At 45.6% G+C, this 23051-nt stretch overlaps 1 protein-coding gene across 3 annotated transcripts in view; it reads right to left on the bottom strand.

Annotated features, from left to right (window-relative positions):
• The window catches only part of CEP85 (centrosomal protein 85), a 509807-nt gene that overhangs the window by 269138 nt on the left and 217618 nt on the right, over positions 1–23051 (bottom strand). For all 3 annotated transcript variants that reach the window (XM_069622843.1, XM_069622844.1, XM_069622842.1), the window contains 2 exons: positions 8457–8642; positions 7959–8111 (listed from right to left, as the gene is read on the bottom strand). In XM_069622843.1, coding sequence (XP_069478944.1) covers positions 7959–8111; positions 8457–8642 — 339 coding nt within the window. The remainder of the gene's footprint in view (positions 1–7958; positions 8112–8456; positions 8643–23051) is intronic.

Raw genomic sequence — 23051 nt, 5'->3', positions numbered from 1 at the left:
AATCCTCCAAGAAGAGGGACTCGATGAAAACTTCGCCCTTTAGGGGCATCGAAAATTCCGAAACGGGTCCCCGTTGATCGGAAGTAGAAACTGGAGTTGGAGGCTCGATTGACCGAAAAAATGAGGTTCAACTCTGAAAAAAAAAAAAAATATCGCAAAACGCAGTAAAAGCTCAAGAGTTATAGCACGAGGACTCCCAACACTTGAACGTGCGGTAAAAATCTGAAGATGGCTGCCAGAGGAGGGGCATAGGTAGAGGAGTCATTGGCTGGGGGCAGTATGATCCAGAGACCAGTGATTGGTTATTAGGAGAAAGTTCAGAAACAAAACTGAAACGGATTTTCTCTTTACCGAGGATTCCCAGCCTGACGGGGAATATTCATGAGCATGTGAATTCAGGCCAGACCCCATGCTGGAGAATTTCCCAGATCTGCAGTGTAATCGAATGGCTTGTGCAGTCAGTTGTTTACATTTACTTAGCACTTTGATTAAAATTGGTTCAACTCTAATGCTTGAATTAATGTACGTTCCTAGGTATTTGCAGCAGTCTACTTGCTTTAGCTGATCAGCGCACAAGGTCCAACAAACAATTATTTTTAGTAGACTTTCCTTTGATTTTCGATGACCAAGATCTCTGATTTTGCAGAGTTTATTTCCAACCCAATTTCCTCGGTGTAAGGCTTCGGGGCATTTAGTTTTCATTGCAACCCTATTGGGGTCAAGTCTAGGATAACTATCGTCTGCATATAGTATCCAGCTGATTTGCATGCCATTCAGCTTTGGTAGTGAAGATCTTACTTCTGCTAAAGCTGCACCAACTTCTGAAATATAGAATTAAATAGCATCGCCCCCAGAGGGCACCCTTGTTTTACGCCACGGGCTGTTGGAATTGCCTCGGAGAGTACCTTCGTTGCATAGGCGAATCCTCACCTTTGTTTGCAAATAAAGTTCTCTTGTTGCCAGGATTAAACTTGCTGAACATCCTTTTTTTACTCATTTCGACCATAAAATCTTGCGATCTATGCCATCAAAGGCGTGAGCTAGGTCAATGAATGCCAGGTAGATTTTCCTACCTGTGCTGATGGCATCTATTTTTAGGATGTTAATCAAAAAAAGGTTCAAGCTGCATCCAACGCCTTTTACGAACCCAGTTTGTCTTTCGTCCATTGCTTTTTCAGATCTTACCCCAACCGACAATTGGTCTAATAACAGGCTTGCAAATATTTTTCCCACCACGTCTAACAAGGCAATCTGCCTGTAATTTGTTGGATCTGTTCGGCAGCCTTTCTTAAAAATTGGAACTATGATGCTTTCCGTCCACGTGGCGGGTACTCTCGCTTCCTGGATTATGTTTTGGAATAAGATGTTACAAAATTCAGACCACTCATCGATGTTATATTTCAACATTTTGTTCGAAAGACCATCGGGCCCTGCTGCCCGAGAGGAACTACAGTTTTGGATGCAATTCTTAATGTCTTCCAGTTCGAATTTTAAATCCCACGGCTATGTTAGTGGGATATGTGTGCTTTTGAATGTCAGTTTAAGTAGTTGGCTGTAATGTTCTACCCACTGGTTTTCATTGACCAGTTCTTCATTAATCTATTCGAAGGATTATCAAGATCGTTAATCAGCGTCCAGAAGCCGCGCAAGTTCCTTTGCTATAGGGCCTTCAGGATGGCTTCGACATAGTTTTGCTCCATTGTTCTTAATTAATTTAACCAATTTTTATGTGTTTTGTATTGATCTTATACTTTGGTTTGTTTCCTTGGTTGTCTTCTTATTCTCCTGCAGGTTTTCCTTAATTCTCTTTTCTTGTCAGCCACTTGTTCGTTGCATTTATGTTTCTTAAATTGTGCTTTCCATGGCCCTTTTCTTTTGACCATGTAAATTTCCATAAATTCTCTGTATTCCGTCACATTCTTTACTTGTGCCGGGCAGCGGTCTGATAGCACCAACTGAGGAGGTTATGTCTCGATTGTTCATTCGCAAACGGTTCTTACCTGGCTCGAGCGATCTATTTTGCATCCAGATTTGTTTCAGTTGAATCTTTGGTCGATGCCAGGTGAGCTTCACTAAGTTATGGTCACTTTCTGGTGTCTTTAGGACTTAAGTCAGTGATCTCTGCTGACATTGTCTCAGATATGAAAAAGTAATCCAGTATCGACCTCTGGGTGCCACTCTCCCATGTCTCAACTGGGGCATATCAACACTCGTATTTCCATTCATCATATTAATTGATCGATCACTCATTTCGTCTAGCCATAGACTTATAGTTGTTAGCCCTTTCCTTGGTACTTTCACTTTATCGAGCTTATTTGAATTAATCTCGATCAATTTCATATTTAAATCTCCACATCTCACCATGTTGGGAGTTGCCGTATTTGCTAACACACCGTCCACAACATCAAGTAGTTCTTCCATTAAATTTCCTTGATTTGGCTCGGTGTGATTCCAGTATACATTAAAGATGTGCACCTCTTGTTTAAGATGTTATAACGGTCGCTTCCAGCTTTACATATTGAATGTATGGAGAGGGATTGATTGTTTTGATACTATACCCACTTTGTAGTTTTACTAGGGTTAGTTGGCCAGACATTGGGCACCCTATCTTTTGCAGCACAGCTGGATTCATCGCGAACTCAACCTTCAATGCATGGACAATTGACAACCAATTCTCTTGAAAGCATAAAATATCACATGTTCGGAGCTCATTTCTCGGCGGGTCTATCAAGTGGGCAAATCCATGTGTATTCCACGTTGCGAGCACCAATTGATTTGAGTCTTGGCATTAGCTTTCATGTGTGAAGTTTAAAACCTTTGCGAGCCAATCCCAGCTTCACCTCTGCTCATCCCTCGCTTTGCCGTCTCGTTTGCGGAGGGGTTAGGCTGTGAATTTTCAACCGTGATTTCCATTTTTTTTCTTTTCCAGTCCCCGTTTTGCACTGCTTCGTCACTACTTGGTTTTGTTTTTTCAACATCGGTGCACCTGGCTTTAACTGGTTCTGCATTCATCTACTTCAATTTCATTTGTGCCTCTTGCTTACTAACTACCGCTGTCATAGCATGAGGTAAAACATTATCGACTTCATAGGTCTGGAATCCCTCGTCCATTAGCAATCTTTCACACATCATGACTTGTTTCACTACTTTTAGCGAATCGATGTGCAACAATGCTCTTGCTTGCCCCAATTCATCAAGGAGTTGCACCCTTTTGATTTCTGCACTTGACCGCCCTTAGGGCTGGAATTGCATGGAATAGCTGGAAAACTAGCTATTTATGGGGGAGTTGTGTTTTATTCACCTCTATTCTTTCGATCAACAGTCTGTAACTTGCACTTGATGTCTTCTCCTAAAGCACTTCGGTTTCACGGGCAGAGCCCCGATACCTTGCTTCAATCAACTTCTTTGGGGTAGCAAGAGTCGCTTTAGCTAACACTTTGCCTCTCGTTCATGCTTGCGTGCAGTCATCCTGCGGAGGCTTTTCACTCATTAGTTTGCCCTTGTTTGCTTGACTTTGCGAGACCTTATTCATCAACAAATCCTCTTTCCAGAGACTTGTTTCAGTTTTTCTTCGATAGTGTAAAATGCTGTCACCTCTGCGCTAGAGCCCATAGGTTCACTTTGATCAGCCTCATTAGGTTTTTCAGGTGATTCAATGATCCGCATTGCTCTTTTTGATACTTTTCCTTCATTCACTGTGACCATCGCTGGAGTCATCTACTCTCTGCTCCTTATTGGCATATAATCTGATCTCGTCGTCATTGGCGACAGTTGATCCCTCAATGTTTGCATCAGGCATACTATATGTTGACAAGTTCATTAGTTCGGCAATGGCATCTTCCTCGTCACTACACTCTACGACTTCTATTCCCCTCCCATTTTTTAGATGCGATTTGTTCAATCTTGAGGATCTATTTTTCTGATGCTCTTCATCAGTGATCCTTGTCATTACTTCCTTATTTGTATCAGCATTATTAATTGTAACATTTAATGCTTTTATGTTTCTAAAGAAATTTGATGTATTTTTTGCATTTTTATTTTTTGGAGCAGCCATGTTTTTTGTTTTCCGTTTGCATTTGCCTTGCTTTGTGGCCAGTCCCTCAGCCTTTTTGCTTTCTTTGGATCGGCTTGAGGTTTTTCGAAGATTTCTAACCAATCTTGCTCATTCGACTGATCTTGATTTGAAAAGCCTTTTGCCAGAGATTTTTTCTTTCCTTTTCCTTGCTCGTCATCCTTTGTTATTGGGTCTGTTACAAGTGGCATTTGGTTTAAGGAGGGAGTAGTGGTATTCTCTGAAGAGGGAATTCTCACTCTGGAAGAATGGGCGGCATCACAACTATCTTCGCCGAACCATCTTTTGGTCGTTCAATCAATCTCGGGCACAGTCTCATCAGCCTTTGCACTGGTTGGGAGGCTCTGGCTAACGTTCTGAGCTGTATCCTTCTCGTTGCGTTGATTGCAATCAGTAGAACTTTGATCCGGGTCCTGTTCCTTTGGCCTCAATTCACCTGCATCTCTTGATTGTGCTTTGAAGGTCACAAGTCTGCATTGCTTGCCTCATACTAGGCGATGGTTGTGGATTTCTAAGATCACTCTGGTGCAGTGTTTGACGCTTCATACCTTGATCCTCAGTTCCCCGATTACTGTATGGTATGACTCTTTGGTCTTATTCCTTGTTTAGAATGTTCAACGCTTTCCTTGTGACTTCAGCGAAAAGGGGTTCGTCTTCCGCGTTGTTTAGTGCTTCTTTTAATAAAGCTGTTGATGCATCATTCGATTTTGAGATGCCATTTCTGCCAAATCACCCTCCAATTTTATCATGTTGGCATTGAGGAGGGCGATCATGGTATTTTGGTCCTTGCAGGATTCATGTAGTTCATGCAATTTTGTTAGAGGCGCCACTGCAATCGTTGTGGCAGACATTAAATTTGGTATTAAGCTATTTATCACTTTTTCGATTGTTAGTACGCTTGCACCCTGCCCATCCCGTGCCTTTCTGGATCGACAGTATAATACTTTGTCTTTCCGCTTACAAGGAGTTGTACTTTCATAATCAGATTCTGTTGATTTCGATGTAGTAGTTTCCAGCACTAGGCATTGCAATGCCTCGGTCTGGGGCTTTTTCTGTTCTTGAAGGCCTGGTTTATTTTCATGCTCACTTTGACTCGTTTCTGCGAATGACAAGACTTGTTTTCCGAGCTCGCTTCATTTCGTGTCCTTTTCAAGCATTCGTTATCCCTCATTTCAGCTGTCCTCAAATTTAGATGGCTCGTACTGGCCATATCGCTGTTCTTTCTTTGCCACTTATCAGCTTTTGGCTTATTAATTTGAGCCAAGGGTAGAGTTTGCTGCTCAGGCTGCGGTAATGCCAACTTTGCATGCATTTGTAAGAGCTCCCGAATTACCTGGTCAGCTATCGCAATTGAATTTCGGCATGAATGAGTGGCGTTAGCACCTGACTTTCAATTTGTAAGTTCAGCCCCAAAGCCGGCTTCCAAATTTCATCAACTACTGTCCGGATCAGCGACCCTGTTGCTGCCATCTTGAGTAACCCCTTCATCTGAGAACTGGTGCGATTGTGGCCGGGGGAGCATACTTCGGTTACTTTAATGCCAATTCGCAATGCCCTGTGGCGTTACGGTCAGCTTTTGAAATTAGTCGGGTGTTATGCAAACTCCTGTCCCTTTCCATCGACCCACTGCGTCGGCGCCCTGCATTTCTTTTGCACTCCACCCGGATAGCACTGTGGAGGGAGATTGGAATGGTTAGTGTAACCACTCTCCTTCATAGTGGGACTCCCTTCTGCTCTTGGGTGACTTTAAAGCGTTACTTTGGCTTTAGCAGATGCCGATTTCCCCGCTCTTGCAACAGACTTCCATGTCAACAATTTCAATGAAGTTACTGTCTTGCCGTGCATTCCTTTTGCAGATTGCTCTAGATTGATTTGCGGGTTCATACACTCGTGGTCAATTTGACAGCAATTGTCTTTTAAATTCTCGTCTCAGTTTGTATACTCAGATAATCGACCGGCAGTCCAATTCCGTAGATCTCCATCTGGAGTGGGCTCCATCTCTCAGCTTCCGTTCTACACCTAGTCATTACAGCTAACCAAAGACTCTCCAGCAACGTGTTTGCGCTGGGAGACGCTATGTCTAGGTTCATTTGAGTTCGCCGGTAACAATGAACAATTCTCATTAAGGTGGTGAGACAGCAGGGTGGTTGAGGAGGGGTTCATGTGCGTTTGTACGATTACATTACGGGCACCATCACAGGCTACTGCCACAGCAACGCTCATCTCAACGCGGTCAGGCGTGGAGCTGCTGGCGCTGCCGTTGCTTCCTTCATGCTCCGCCAGCTTCGGGCTTCCACTTTCCACCCCCACCCTCGCAGTGCCCTCGCGCACCACAGTCAGTCACTTCACTTTTATTGTTTGCATCGATGCAGCGGCCAGACACTTCACTCGTAGGATTCGTAGACTTCTTGGGGATCACGAGGAGGGCAGCCACACACGTTCCGCGTGGTGGGCGGAGCTTTTTACTGACCAGCGCTTCAGTCTGCCTGAGCTGTGCACGTGTTAGCAGGATACCTGTTCTCTCAGTCATGTTCGGCTGCGGCCGCCTTCCACAGCCTCCACAGGCAACACACTCCTGCCACACTCCAGACGCGGAGCGTCTGGCAGGGGGTTTTGCCAAATTTGCTACGTCTTCTCAATGGAGCTAGAAAAAACACTCTGGTTCTGCAGGGGTCCACACAGGCAACACTCCTGCCACACACTGACATATCAGAAACATGGTTTCTTAATCAGATACTGTCTGATAGCAGCAAACTATGACTTTCAAAACAGTTTCCAAACCTTATGAGATAGCGGTTGCTTTCCTATACCATGAGCGCTTGCCTACTGCCTTTACACCACAACATTTTACTCAGAAGTGTATTCCCTTTAGAATAAAACTTGTTTACAACATTGGTTGCAACTGGTCAACATTGGTTTACTCACTGTCCTAACTTTTGCAGGGTCACATTCTAAAAGACACTGAACTATTCAATTTAGGAAGTTACTTGCATGTAATTCTTGCATGCAGTTATGCATTTTTTTTCCTACTAGCAAACAAAGATCTATTTTGAGTAGTATACTGAGTTAACATTCATATTGAATGAGCTAAAATGTTTACTTGCAACACCTCTCGAGTGCCCTTCCTTGGCTGCTACACTAGATTTACCAGTACGGTTGGTCTGAATGGTAAACCTAGTTCTCGACAGACACATTCTCTTACGGACTTAACGCAAGGGCAGAGTCTTCCCAAGAACCTTCTCTTCCTAACAGATGGCCGGATATGCCCACAGACCAGGGCTTTGTACTAGCCTCTATGCCATTTTTTTCTGACAGGAAAATTTGACAAATGCCCTCGAAAAAGTCCTTGCAATTTTGTTTTATTCAGGCTTTTTCTAAAAGAGGATTGTACCTTCGCATACCCACTGTTACCTTCTATTGAAGATATGTTTATTTACCTTGCCCAATTAAAAAACGTCCCTATATATTTTGAACCATATTACCGTCAAAAGTATTCTGCCAAGTGGATTAGTCCTACAGACCAAGGGCTGTACTTTCACCAAGCGGTACTCATTTGTAAAAATGAAGGTTTAGAACCCCGAGAAAAACCAAGAAACAAATTTAAGGCAGGGCTAAGGCTATCATGAGCAATAAGTCCTGCTCTTCAAGTGCCCAAAAACTGAATAACTGAAAGGTAAAGTGGTGCCCATGGCACCACCTATTTTGTGCAGTGTAACCTCATGTGCTCTTTCCGCATACCCTTCAAATAGTCTCAGCCTCCCCACCACTAGTACAGAACTGTTACGCTTCACCTCTCAGTCAAGGCTTTTGCAAACCTTCTGCCCCCTTAGTAAACCATCATAACCCTTGGCTCGGACTAATCCAGAACCTAATTCTTGTTATCTACCTGCTGGCTTTGCTTCTGATGGTCCTCCTGTGTGGGCAGCCCTGCCAGATATCGTTCCAGAGTCTCTATTCTCTGTTGCTTCTCACGGTTCTGCTCACTCTCCTTCTGGCATTTCTTCTTCAGGTTGTTTATGTGTTTGTCCCGTCCCTTTACCTGCACGGAATTGAAAAGGAACACCTTTAAAATTGTTCTGCAGCACAGAATGTCACCAGTGTTGGCTAATGCAGCAAGATGCCGTCGTGCACTCAGTTTTCATGGTGACCTCTGCATGAAGGTAGGTGCAGAGATCCAAGTAGAAACCACAGAAAGCATCCTTTTACCTCGACTCACAGGCATGAGTAGTGCAGGAATCCTCTTAAGGTTGACACTTGCCTTCTCCCTCTAAAGAGCTGTGTGCCAAAATCTCTGACAGGACTACCATGTCTACATTCCTTATCAATGTACAACACACATCCATTTACCCTATAGCCCACCACCCTGAGAGCTATTGCTTTGTACCCTCTCCTCTTGTTTCTTCATCTCCTGTTCATGCTTTTGGGTGGATGCTTGAAGGGTCTCCTGGGATGTTTTTCCATTTGTCTCCAATGCAGCAAGCTTCTGCTCCAGCACTGCCTTCTCCTTCCTAAATGCTTCATACTGCTCAGCAAATTGCGCTCGCAAAAAGGTGTTCTCCCGCTGCAATTCCTGCAAAGAGCACAAACCGGTTACATACCAGAACCTGCAAGCACTTGGCGTACAATTAAATGCCCCAGAAATAATTTTTTTGTTGATTCATAAAGTGTATTAAGTGTGAAAACCCTGGTTCAAAAGCAGCGGGGTATGGTACAAGATAGGAAATACAAGCTAAACATTTTTTTTAAAAGGATGCATTCCTACATTGAGCAGTTACAATAATTCAAGTATAAACAGAATATAGAAACAATAGTATACACGTACAGAACTTCAGCATAAGCCAATTTAAACAAATGTTTAAGCTTTTCTAAGTTTGATTAATGTTGGCAATAAACAAAGAGTGGGGTGGAGAATTCCAGACTCCAGCGGCAGGAACTTAAAGGCCTAGAAAGAAGAGCAGGAACATTTAAAAAAACGAAAAGGTCTACCCTTAGAACATCAGCACTCCTGAAATATGAACTTTTTCAGCCAAATACAGGTGGTTGCCCCAGAACCACCATCTTGTAAATGATGCAGTGGATCTTAAATAGAACAGTGTTCTATAACTGGGAAGCCAAGGAAAAGGAAACCAAAAAAGAAAGTGTGATCAAACCTTTCAAGTGCTGTGAATTGGCAGAGTGTCAGAATATACAACAGTCTTCAATGCAACATGTGTGGTTACAGGATGGCCTATGAAGGCAGGATTCATGCACTAAACCTGAACTGTGGAGGCAAAGTAGGAGTAGGAACAAAGAACAAAGTACTTACCTCAGTAATGTTATTGCTGTTGGATTCTCCTCCCACAGATTACTCATCTTAGATATTCATGATGCAACAGTGGCACATCTGGGAAATGTTTCAAAGCAGAATATGCAGTGTAGCTCAGCCTTCGATAGTCCATTCCGAGGCCATGAGGTTGGACCATCAGCATTACATTTGGCACCTCTAACGTTAGTCCTCTTTCCCTTATGCCACCTCATGCTCAGCAGCTGAGAGAAATGTGTACATGTTTACTGAAATGTACTAGCTAACTACATGTATGGCATGAGCATTAGATAAGGAATCTGTGTGGGAAGAACCCATTACTGGAGGCAAGAAATGTGTTCTTCAAATTGATTGCTTCCGCCAAGAGATTCACCATCTTAGACTCCCATGGCAGTTTAGGCCCAAAGGAGGACCGCAAGGAATAGATTTTGTTAAGACGTATTTCAAAAAACCAACCCGGGGTGGATTTTGGGAGGCCAACCTAAGACAGTGAAATCCAGCCAATCAAGGTAGGTAGCGGTGCAACAAGACTTGGACTCGTGAGGGATGCGAGAGTAATCTAGGGCTACAATGAGGCCACACAGATCACCACCAATAATTCCAGTGAGATAAAAATACACAATTTATTAAACCTTCAAACTAGAGGAAAACCTATGTGAAATATGGTCACACTAACACTATGAAATGCTTTTTACTCCTAAGGATGAATGTATATATTTTTTATTCAATAACCAGTGAAGCACATGTAGGTATCTAACCATGAACAGTTTGCCTAGCTCTTATAAAGTCCAACACTAAGAGGTGTTTGGGGCCTTGTGCCCAAAAGTCATCCGTTCCCGAATATGCCTTCAGGCCCTTGATTTGCGGTAACATAACATACTTCACAGGTAGGGGTTTTATGAGACTGGCGAGGCCTGTACTTATGATTAAAAAGTCAAGTAAACTTCAGGCAAGTAAACTCCCTAAATTCCAGTCCATGACCAGGACCCCCCACCGACTATAAAGTCAGGACAGAGTGATTTAGGGACATGACTTTACACCCATGACACCCTATGGAGCGATGGAACAGAGGGGGAAGGGGGGAGTAATCTGTATGTTGGCTTAGCAGCCGCCTCCCCTCCAACCAACTCAGATTTCTCTAGAGACCACTGCTGAGGTTCTGGATTCTGTTGGGGGCACAGAACAAGGCCAAGGCTTCGGCCTTCTTGTCAGAGAGGAAGTTGTGGATGGGCAGTAGGTTGTACCAGAGCTCCCCGTCGTATCCAGACAGGACGGCAACGGAGTTGGCAGCATCGATTGTAGAAGCTGCTGTGGTGATGATGCGCTTTCCTGCAGCATCAGGCTTCTTGCCCTCCTGGTCCGGAGGCACCCTCAAAGAAGGGATTGGAGTACCTCGTTCTGGCGATGGCCGAACAGAGTCCGGCGAAAGCTGGGATCCGATACACCTAGGGGCTGCTCCTACTTCTCCAACCGGTCATGCTTAGCAGGCGTGGTATTACGAGCCTTCGTGACTGCCAAGCCATCCTCCCATATGCCATCCAATAAAGGGATTGATACTATGGTCCTCTTGGAAGACCCCCACTGTTAAAGGAAATCTTTTTTCTTCAGTTCTGGCACCAGGTTGAAGAGTTTGGCAGCATTCAAGATGACCGAGTGCAAAGAGCCAATTTTGTCCAGGGGAGAGGTCCTGGAGGGCACATGCACATCCGGAGGATCCCCATCCACGGGAACGTAGTTGTCAAACTCATTTGTGCAAGTACTGGTGTACGTCAGTTTGGACTGGCTCCTCAATGATAGGAGGCAGAGGCCCTGGCCGAGGGGTAACATGGGCCTTATGAGGTGGTGTCAGCAGATGCCGAGGAGGACTTCTTGCGGGAGAAGGGAGAGAAGCAGTGGGCAGTCACTGCTGAATTTCAGCTACTAGCGTGTGACGGGTGGTTAGACTGTCCAACAACATGTCCCTTGGGGCAGGAGCAGGACTTGGGCTGGAGCCCCTTGCAGGGCTGAACTGGTATGAAGGCCTGCGGGCCAGTGACCCTTGATGAGGTACAGGAAGAAAAGGGTTGGGTTTGTCATGGCTCCCTTCCTGATCAGAGTAGAAGTCCTCTGTCAGAACTGGTGAAGATGGCTGTTGACCTTTTGGAGGATCCCAGAGTAGTCCAAGTAAAAGTGGTGGAGCCTGCGTGGGTCTGGGCAGAAGTCCAGAGCTGGAGGTAGCTCCCTCTCCAAATCAGAGCCCCTCAGCAAAGAGGTAAAGCCTGGGGCCTGCGGAGTAGCAACAGGAGACATTGCTGACTGGATCATTGTAAACCTACTGACGGAGGCCTAATAGGCAGAGAGACAATGGGCATGGTGACCGTTGCAGAGTTAAAGGGGACGGTCGCTGGTGAACCTTTGCCGAAGGAAAACTTGTTTTGGTAGACTTCGCAGACAGAGTCAAAGCAGTGCTAGTCGACAGGGCAAGTGTTGGATGAAGTTGTCGACGAGGCTCATGCCGGTGGAGCTGGTGACCAGTCTTGACGAATTGCTTTTCCACGACTTTGTTTTGACAAGGCCAGCAATTTTTGCCGACAGAGGTAGTCCACCTGCATTTCGACAGACTGGCCGCTCTCTGAACTAGGTCCTGCAGCAACGGAGACCAATGGAGTGTGAGATTTTGCCTTCTTTTGGATATTCACCAAGGAAGTATCCTCAAAGGACCTTGACCTATTAGAAGGAGTACACTCTGTGAACCTGCCACCCCTTGAAGAGGTAAGACTATGCCCCGGAGGCCGCGCCAGAGGCCTGCCCCTCCTCGATCCATGCCACCAAGCTCGGATGGGGTCCTTCCGTGTCATTGGCGAAAAGGATTGGCAGATTGAACAGCCGTCCACATCATGGTCGGGATGAAGACAGTAAAGGCACTTGAGATGCAGATCCTCAATGAAAATATTCTTAAGGCCGCAGCTTTCACAGGACCTGAAGAGGATTTTCTTTGTGGCATCTGCCATGGTTTTCCAAGCAAGGCCCAAGCCTGGGCCGGTTATGTTTTTGTATTAGATTCTTCTATTTAAGACTGGGGGGAAGTCTGCCGGCACGTGTTTCGACCAAGAACGGTCTTTCTCAAGGCAAGAGTCTACATTTCACAAGCAAAACATAACAAAAACCAGTGTAACATTGTACATAACATTTTACAGACATGCATGTGTAGAAGTGCCAAAGTAAATTGGAGGTCAACGTACGTGGGAGGTCAGGGGCACAGATGGCAGGGATAGCATCAAATACATTCAGCCATCTGTGCCCCTGACCTCCCACCTTCTACACATGCATTTCTGTAGAGTCTTGCCTTGAGAAAGACCGTTCTTGGTCGAAACACGTGTCGGCAGACTTCTCCCAGTCTTAAATAGAAGAATCCAATACAAGAATTTATTAAAACTACTCATGTTTCAGCCAATTGATTCGTTTACATTGGGACTAACATATTTGTGGTTTGTTCAACTCTCGAATTAGCAGCGCATTGAATTAGTGGAACTATACACCCCCCGCTGTTTTCTCTTGTTATTTTGCAGTAGGCCTGAGGTACCCACCAGTTCCACTACCATGCAGCAGCTAGTGTTGCTTCTATAAAAATATCCATTTTCAGTCTCATTTGCTCGAGCGCCACCTATGGCTGGCACACCTCATACTTGCCGTTTCCATTGTGCTGTTATGTTTTTATGTTAGGGCAATTTGTTACACACATCCAAAAGGTATCTTGGCGCAAGAAAAGCAACGCAATACGAACCATAACAGGGAACCTTATAACAACCATGTTTTTAGAGCTTTCCTGAATTTAAAATGATCTACTTCCGCTCTCAATTCAGGAGGTAGCTCATTCCAAGCCGGCTGGCCGCACAAGAAAATGCTCGCCGACCAAGGCGGGCCCCATCTTTGGGATAGCTAATAGTTTAGCATTTCCGGACCGCAAGGGTCTGCCAGGGACATATAGAGAGAACTTATCCTGCAGATATTCAGGTCCCTGTTTAGAGAAAGCACGGTGTACTAGACACATGGCCTTGAATTCGATTCTTGGGACACTGGGAGCCAATGCAGTGCCCCAAGTAACGGACTTCAATGAGCACCATAAATGACGCAGTAGCCACCCTGGCCGCTAAATTCTGCAGCAATTGGAGACGATGCATCACCCTAAGAGGTTGTGCTAGATAAGAGTGCATTGCAGTGATCCAGCTAGCTGGTAATAAAGGAGAATACCACCAGGGGCCACAGCTTTTCCGGAAAAAAGGTAGGACACAGCAAAGAACCCCGAGAATGAACAGTCTTAAAAACAGCAATAACCTGCGTTGACCGACAGATCAGCTGACAGAAATACCCCAAGATTCTTAACCACCTTTACCGGAGTAGGACAGTCACAAAGTGGAAGCCCAGAAAGAACCCGACCATTCCACAGTGATCAGAGAAGAACCCACCACCAAGACTTCAGTCTTGTCCCCATTCAGCTTCAGCCAATTTGCATTCATCCAGTCTCCTACTGCCGGCAGATACTCACGAAACTTTGTGGCCACCGCATCATGTTCCTGATCCAAACGGACCAGGATCGGAGTGTCGTCGGCATAAGAATAGCACCGAAAACTGAAGGAATAGATGAGGCGAATCAGCGGCTGAATGTAGATATTACATATCTACTTGTGGCGCCACAAGCTGAAGATCAGACGTGAGTGAAGATCGCTTTCGTTAGTCATTGCATGATGGTTGACAACAAAGATGGTAGATTTCTTCAGAAAACAGCCAAAAACTAAGGATTTTCGAGGAGCAGAGCACGAGTACTCCAACACTTTAAACATGTGGTCAAATCCGAGTATGGCCAACTGTGGTATAGCTTAGGACAAGTGTCATTAGCAGTGGGCAGTATGAGTCAAAGGACACCGACAGGCTATAGAGGAGACTAGCGGTTTTAGCTTAAAGCTTTAGCTTAGCCTACAGAGGATTCCCAGCTTGATTATGGGGAATATTCATGAGCATGTGAATTCATGCAAGAGCCTATGGAACGAGATGCAAGTCTTTACTGCACCGTACATTCACTTTGTGACGTTTACGTCTTCATAACTTTAATTCTGTCTTTCACTTTTTCTAACATTCACTTTGTCTTGAGGGGGAGGAGGGATGGGGCGAGTCACCCATCTATCCCTCTTTTCTAACCCATACTCTTCCCTCTACCCCCTCGACTCGATCCCTACATCTAACTTGATATTTATTGCCACAATAACAATATAAAGATGCAGACCAAGTAAAGGGAAGAAGCAGCAAATGCATGAAGTAAAGATCTGATGATGTGAATGTAGAAGATGTTTTTCAAGCGAATAAAAGGGGGAATACACACTGCATCACGACAGCTACAACAAGATAGCCCATGAAAGAACTGGTCAGTCCTCCAGTTGGTCCAGGGACACTTCCGAAGGCACAGATCCTCGAGCAAGTGCGAGACTCGTTGCTCCCACCTGTCCAGGGTTCGAAGTACCAATGAAGGCCTTCTTGAGATCAGGTCATAGGAGCAGAGCTTCACTGGGAAAGATCCTGGCAGTCTTTTTTTAAACAATTTTTATTAACTTTTACAACCAATCCACAAAAAAAAAAACAACAGTGTATATCATAACTTCAAGTATCATACAGTATCGTGAAATGTCCACTGCCTCCCCATTACCCTCCCCCTTAACTCGAGCCTACTCCACTTTGCCCTCTGCCGGTTTCCTCTAGGGGTACCTCCCCCTCTGTATTCCCAGAGGAATCATGTTCACTCAGGCAGGCCTGGGTGGACCCAGACAGTTTGGCCACTAAGTGTCTCTAGGCCATCAGAGTTACCACTTTGCTCATACCGCCATTTCCACTTCTGCCCATTTTTGGAGATCGTGTCACCAGACCTCTACCTTTGGTCAGTTTGCTTTCCAACCCATGGCAATTCTGCACTTGGCAAGTATGTAGGCCAAGTCCTTGAGTTTACTCACGTGTTTCAGTTTGTGCAGTCTAGAAAACCCCCTACCATGCATGCCCACACAGATTCCACATCTAGCGTGATCCACTTCTCGGTTAAGCGGTGGGCTACTTCTCCCTAGAATTTTCCAATTTCCGGGCATGCCCAGAACATATGCATCATCCCTGCGTTAACTTCACCACATTTGGGGCATATTTGTACTTCTGCGCTCTTTAATCGAGCAATCCTCTGGGGGGGGTCATGTATGCTCGGTGGGTGACATGAAGCTGGATCTGTTGCAGCCTTGCATTCCTAGCCACTTTTTATGGCATCTCTGGACCCTCTCCCATAACCCATCAATCATGGGTTCCCCAGCTTCCTCTTCCCAGTCCAGTCTCAGCTGGGTCACTTCCTTCCCCACACTGGACCTCAGCAGTTCAGAGAGACCTCGTGCCCCCGTTCTGAGATATCAAATTGTTTCTCCATGGCCTGGCAAGCCTTGTGTCACATCTTCCATTCCAGTGCCAACATCCTCGTGCACCCTTTTAGCTCTGATTTTGGCAGCCATATCCATTCTTTCAAAAAGAACGGAACACATTCAGACCTCAAAAATCTGGAGTCATCCGTTAGCCACATATTGTAATTGGCTGGCCAGATAATAGACATCAAAGTTGGGCAATGTTATGCCCCCTTCATCATACATGTTCTGCAATTTCCACAGAGCTATTCTATTCCTGGTATTGTGCCATATGACCCCTCTACATATGCTCTGAAATTTAATAAAGAATCGCTTGGGTATCATGTATGTGACATTCCCAAAAAAATGTAATAACCTAGGCAATACTACCATCTTCAAAAGTGCCACCCTCCCTACCATGGCCAAAGGGAGCTTAGCCCAGAATCTCATGCTATTCTCAATGTTTGCCACTGCCTTCTCTGTGTTATGTTTATATTCAGCCTCCACAGTTTGATAGATATCAATCCCCAAGTATCTAAAGGTTCTAGTCTCCCAAGGTATTTGTAATACTGGTAAATTTTCTCGCGGAATCCCATTTTATCTCCCCAACGGTAATATATACACGACTTCTTAGGCTAATGCCAGAGAGAAACGAAAATCACTCCATTACTTCTAAGTATAACAGCATATCGTCGGCACACATTGATATTAAATGTGGCCCTCCTTTCGTGTAGATTCCCTCCGTCTTGTATTGTTGCCTCAGATATATCGCTAAGGGTTCTAGTGCGATGATAAATAGCATCCGAGACCAATGGCAGCCCTGTCTGGTGCTTCTGCTGAGTTGCCACCTCTCTGAAATGATTGCTCCCGTCTTGACTCTGGCTAGTGGGGTACTGTACAGTAGTTTCACCCACTTCAGGTACCCGAGTCCTATTCCATATTATTTTAGGGCTGCCCTCAGCCAAGGCCAGTTGGCAGAATTGAAGGCCTTCACTGCATCTAATGAGACAATTGCAACTTCTTGCGAGTCCTTCGGTTTGCTCTATGACGCGGAGGAGCCTTCTGAGATTGTATGTATAAGGTTATTAATAACATGTCTCAGTCTATTTGCCAACACAGCTGCAAGTATCTTCCTGTCCTGGTTCAGCATGGATAGCGGCTATACAACCTGCAGTCCGTGCTCGGCGTGTTAGGTTAGGGAAGAGGGATAATGGTTACCTCTCAGGGATTCCGGCAGTATCCCTATTTCGAATGGATTGTGTCCTACGTATTCCTCAACTTGTGATATTCGTTATCACCAGCTTCACAATTTTTTTTTTGGCAGAGGGCGCTGTGCTCGAGGACGTGGCGCCGATTGTCCCTCAATGGGCTCCATTCCGTGTCGACATCACTGCTGGTATAAGTAGCTCGAGCCGCGCCCGTTGGCTTCATTCCGTTTTTCCAATTGCTTCACACTCGTGAACGGTTCAAAATGTCATCTACTGCTTCTACACCCAAGACTGGGTTTAAGAAGTGTATCGACTGCAGTTTGACATCTTCGATCACCGATCCTCACCACATTTGTCTTTGGTGCCTGGGTTCAGATCATCGAACCAGCGACTGTTGTTCCTGTCAGTCGATGACGGAGAAGGCCCTCTGTGAGAGGAAAGTTAAACTAGCGGTGAGGCAGGAGGCGAAGGCCACTTCGAAGGCCTTGTCGAAAAGACAAACGTCTGATTCAAAAGAATTGGAATGTCACAAAAGACTCAAGAGATCCCGATCTCATAGTAGATCGAGGCGATCTTCATCGTCATCTTCTAAAAAGTTGAGACATAGATCTCCATCATCATCATCTGATACATCGACTGAATTGGTTCAATGTCCTACAAAATCAGAGGATTTTAGAAGAAAAATGATGGGTCTTTGAGAATGCGGCCTCGACCCCTTCAAAGAAACCCCAAAAGTGCCAGACCCCGGTCGTTCCACTGGACGACACAGGGAAGTCGGGAACTACTGCGGTAAAACCCAGTAGTATGGGTGAAACCCGTAAAACTCAAAGTCGACAAATCCTCAAGAGTCGAGTGTTTCACCGATACCTCATAAAAAGCAGAAGTTGTCGAAAACATCTGCAACTTCGTCAACGCCGACAGCTTCGACATCAAAGCCTAAAATGTCTTGACGCCTTTGTCAAAGACTTCCTCAGGTTCATCGAAGATTCCTTCTAAGAAACCCTCCATTCTTTCGACGAAAAAGCAGGAGGAAGAGAGGAGATTTACACCCTTAACAAAATCAGACTAAGTATGTCTTCAATCTTTGAACAAACTGGCCCGGACGATGAGGAAATCTCTCCTTTTGGAGTGCAATATGGCACTAGACAGGCTCCAGAGGAACTTATAGACCCTGAATCTAAGATGATACCTGTGCAAGACTCTGCATTCTGCTAGTGGCATTGAATCGTCACCTGAATTGGAGTTTGCTAGACCTGACCCTGCAGAACATGCAGATTCAGGGTACAGGATTTGAATGAATAGAGTGGTAGAATATATGGGCTGGTGTAGAGCCTCGCCCACTTTTGAACAGGACGATATGACGGACATAATAGTTTGGGGACCCCAGAAAGATCCAGTTCTCCCCTTCCATAGGGTGCTTCAGAGAACAGTGGAAAAGAACTGGGAAATCCCTGACAACATTGCTGCAGTAAACAGCAATTTTACAAAGAAGTATAGAACTTCTACTTCTGATCCAGAGTATCTGAATAGACATCCCACTCCAGAGAGTCTAGTTATTCAGGCTGCAACTACTTCGAGACAAAACTGCAAATCCAACCATACCTCCAGATAGGGAGGATAAGAAGGTTGACGCTTGGGCCCGTAAGGTTTTTACTTCAGGTAGCAAGCCTTAAAGTTAACCAATGTCACCTGTACCCTGGCCAAGTTCACACATAACCTGTGGGAATGCATTTCGGCGGCGGCTGAACACATTCCGGAAGGCGAGGAAAGGGAAGGCTTCCTGAATATTGTCAAAGACGGGAATGAGGCAATGGGAGAATGTCTAGAGTCTGGACTGGATACTGCTGAAAGTATTAGCAGATCCATGGCATCAAGCACAGGGCTACGCAGATTTGTGTGGTCGAGAAAGTCGGGTTTTGCACCAGATGTGCAGGCCAGGCTTCTCAACATGCCTTTCATGGGTCGAGGCTGTTTGGTAGTAAGGCTGAGAGCCTAGAAAAACTACAGACCTCAAAAGCGGCAGCTAAATCCCTTAGTGCTTCCATGCGACAACCTCAGAAACCCTATTTCGGCTCATCTTCCTGGAGGGGTCGTCCTTTTCGGTACTATTCCTTTGGTAGAGGAAGAGGCCAGGCTTTTCAAAGGGGCAAATGAAATGTCACTCGTGGTGGATGAGGAAAGACTACAAAGCCATCTTCAGGAATGGCATCTTTATCCTCAGCCGCTCCTGGAGCCGCCTCCAAATCACTCTGAGGCCTTATACAATACACCAGTGGGAGGCAGAATCTCAGCATCTGAAAGAATGGCGGGGCATTACTTCAGATGCTTGGGCACTGGAAACAGTAGCTCAAGGTTACGGCCTTCCCTTCCTAAAAAGGCCTCACGATCATCCACCGGGAGCCAACTCGGCCAAAATTCCAGACCCACTCCTTTTGCAGGAAATTTTAACCCTGCTAGAGAAAGGTGCAAAAGAACATGTACGTGTGGCGGAAAGGAAAAAGGTTTGGAACTCCCCTTATTTTCTCATCCCAAAGAAGGACAGATGATTGAGACCCATCTTGGATTTAAGAAACCTGAACAAGTTCCTCAGAAAGGAGAAGTTCAAGATGGTAACCCCTTCCTCAGATCCTTCAGACTCTTCAACTCCAAGACTGGTTGGTATCATTGGACATTCAGGATGCTTACTTTCATGAGCCAATCCATCCCAAGTACAGAAAGTACCCGAGGTTTGCAGTTGGCGGTTCTCACTATCAGTTTTGAGTTCTGCCATTCGGGCTGATCTCTGCCCCGAGGGTTTTCAGCAAGCTTATGGCGGTAGTGGCAGCGAGTCTCAGGAGAGGGGGACGTCTAACCCTACCCGGACGACTGGTTGATCAGAGCACGGTCTCACAAACAAGCTCAAAAACATCTGTCGATCACCTGTCACTTCATTCACAATCTGGGCTTCTCCCTCAATTTCAAGAAGTCACACATGATACCATCCCAAAGACTCCAGTTTATCGGAGCAGTCTTGTACACTTCCTCGGGCAAAGCCTCGCCTCCCGAGATAAGAGCTCTCCACATTCTGCAGATGGTAACAAAATTCCACAAAGCCCAGCATCTGCCGGCCTTCGATTTTCCGGGGTTGCTCGGCCTCATGGCATCCTGCATTTTTCTGGTGCCAGATTCCAGATTGAGAATGAGATCCCTTCAATGGGCCCTCAGGACTCCGTGGTCCCAGTTTTTGGGGGAGGAGGGGGACCTTCTACAAGTCCCGAGCGCAGTTGCTCAGGATCTACTATGGTGGGCTTGCAACAACAACATCCTCAAAGGGGAATCTTTTTGGCAACCATGGCTGGAGATAACAGTAGTAACGGACGTCCCACTCACAGGGTGGGCAGCTCATACCAACGATCTGACCATCAGCGGTCACTGGTCTCCATCGGAGTCCAAACTACACATCAACCTGTTGGAGCTGAGGGCAATCTGACTAGCGCTGAAGGCCTTACTGCCCTCTATAAAAGGAAAGAATGTCCGGATAATGACGGACACCACAGTGGCCATATACTACCTCAACAAAAGAGGCGTAGGATCACTACCACTGTGCAGAGAAGTAATGAAGCTCTGGTTCTGGGCAATACGGGAAGGAATCTCTATCAGCAGTTCACCTAGCCGGAGAGCAGAACACGGCGCCAGACGCTCTGAGCAGGCAGAGCACAGACTCCCACGAGTGAGCTCAGGAAGTCCTTCTGGAGATCTTCACCCTTTGGGGGAACCCCTCAAGTGGATCTGTTTGTGACCGAGGTAAACCGGAAGTGCGAACAGAATTGCTCAAGGGAATTTCCCCTAAGAGGAGCTCTAGGAGACATTTGTGGTGGACTGGGATTTCCCCCTACTGTACACGTTTCCTCCAGTCCCCGCAATTCCTCAAGTAATCAGGAGGATGAGAAAGTTTAGGAAAACCATGATCCTAACTGCCCCAGATTGGACCAGGAGGACGTGGTACCCGGACCTTCTGGACGTCCATCTGCCCTCCAATAAGTCTCGCAAAGAGAGGATCTTCTCTCGCAAGAGGAAGGTCGGGTTCTCCATCCAGAGGTCAAGACACTTAACCTTCACACATGGTTTGAGAGGTTGAGATGCAATGATTGGGATCTTCCGGAAGGCCAGCAACTAAATCTTTGTACCGATGTCGTTGGAACAAGTTCAGTAACTGGTGCAAAGATAAGGATGTGGACCCTTTTCAATGTGGCACCCCAATGGTGCTTTCTTTCCTATTGCATCTAGTCAATCTGGGGCTCCAGATCGGAACAATTAAAGGATAGCTTGCAGCGCTGTCCATTTTCAAGCGCTCCTTGGAAGAGGTTTCTTACTTCAAAATTCCATAAATCATTCAGTTCCTGAAAGGACTTACCAATGTATATCCACCAGTACCGTTTCATGTGTCAACTGGGGATTTAAACTGAGTTCTTAAATTTCTAACTTCTATACCCTTTGAGCCTCCGCACTCCTGTCCATTGAGGCTTCTAACACTAAAAACTGTCCTTGTGGCATTAACATCGCCCGCAGGGTTAGTGAACTACAGGCTCTCATGTAAACTTCCATATACCACTTTTACAAGTTAGTTCTTAAGGTTAAACCATCTTTCTTAGCAAAAGTAGTTTTGGACTTCCATTTGACACAAAAACTTATTTTACCAACGATCTATCCTCCTCATTTGGGTGAAGAGGAGAGATTGCATAGACTGGACCTCAAAAGGGCCCTCAGTTTTTACATTTCAAGAATGTCAAAATTACGTGAAGATGACCAAATCTTTATGGGTTATACAGGTCGTAAATTAGGGTTAGCGGTGACAAAAACTATATCTCGCTGATCATTCTGGCTATATGGGAATTCTACAGATTAGCAGGAAAAGGCCCACCGGATGGACTACGGGCTCATTCCACTAGGGAATGGCTACTTCTGCGGCTTTGAAGAGGGGAGTCCCTACAAAAGATATTTGCTCGGCTGCAACATGGGCATCAATGCATGCCTTCATCAAGCATTACTGCTTATATGCCTCCTCCAATGAGGGTTTATTTGCCAGGGCGGTACTTCATTTCGTCCATGAAAACAATAACTAGCACTCCTCCAAATTGATCACTGCTATGGGAGTCTGAGGAATATTCCATTCAAAGTAAAAGTTACTTACCAACTGTAACGTTCTTTCGACTGAATGTTCCTCCGACGTATTCCTAATTGACCCTCCCAACCTACCCCGCAGTACAGTTTACATTTTCTTACACTTTCCTCTCACGATGGGCCCATCAGTCACAGGGCACGCCTGGGTTTTCCACGAGCATTTCCTCAAAAAAACAGAACTGAAGCCAAAGCTGGCGATAACAAAGATCACAAGACGAGGAATATGTGGCAGGAACATCCATTCGAAAGAACGTTACAGTTGGTAAGTATAATTTGTTCTTCTAACGTTTCATTCAACATTGCCAGTAGCACTTCCATCTTATACATTTTGTAGTCCGTCCATTCCAGGGGCCTTTCTAGTAGGTAATAGCTCAATTACTGCTTCTAGTTCCTATGTTGTTATTGGGGCCTTTAGGTTCTCTCTGCAGTACCCAGTTTAGATAAGCCAATATTCTCCGTTTCCAGCATCTCGCTCGTTTCACCCCCTTCAACGTCTCCATACAACTGTTTATAGAACTCACGGAACCCCCTGTTCACGCCCTCTTGGATATCAAGTATTTGTCCATTCGCCCCCTTTAATTTCTCTGATCGTTAGCCTGGGTGTCTCATTTTTATATAACTATGCTAGCAACCTCCCCGGCTTGTCCCCAGCAGCGTGCTGCCTCTCTATGAAACTTAAATTACAAGAAATGCATAATCTCTCCCAGTGCCCTCCACACTCTTGCTTTAATTGGCTTATGGTTTCGGCATCCTCCTCTCCGCATAATTGCCTCCAATTTCACCTCTGCCTTTTGCAACTCCTGCATTATGCCTCCTTGCAACCCTTTGGATTTGGATATAGCTGCTCCCCTCACCACCACCTTAAATGCCTCCCATAGAGTGCCAGCCGATTCTACGCTTCCAGTGTT

Source organism: Ambystoma mexicanum, chromosome 11 (assembly GCF_040938575.1).
Source record: "Ambystoma mexicanum isolate Mex_15411 chromosome 11, UKY_AmexF1_1, whole genome shotgun sequence".
In the NCBI taxonomy this organism is placed as follows: domain Eukaryota; kingdom Metazoa; phylum Chordata; class Amphibia; order Caudata; family Ambystomatidae; genus Ambystoma; species Ambystoma mexicanum.
The sequence above is the reverse complement of the archived record's forward strand: the minus strand, read 5'-3'. Positions and strand labels throughout refer to the sequence as shown.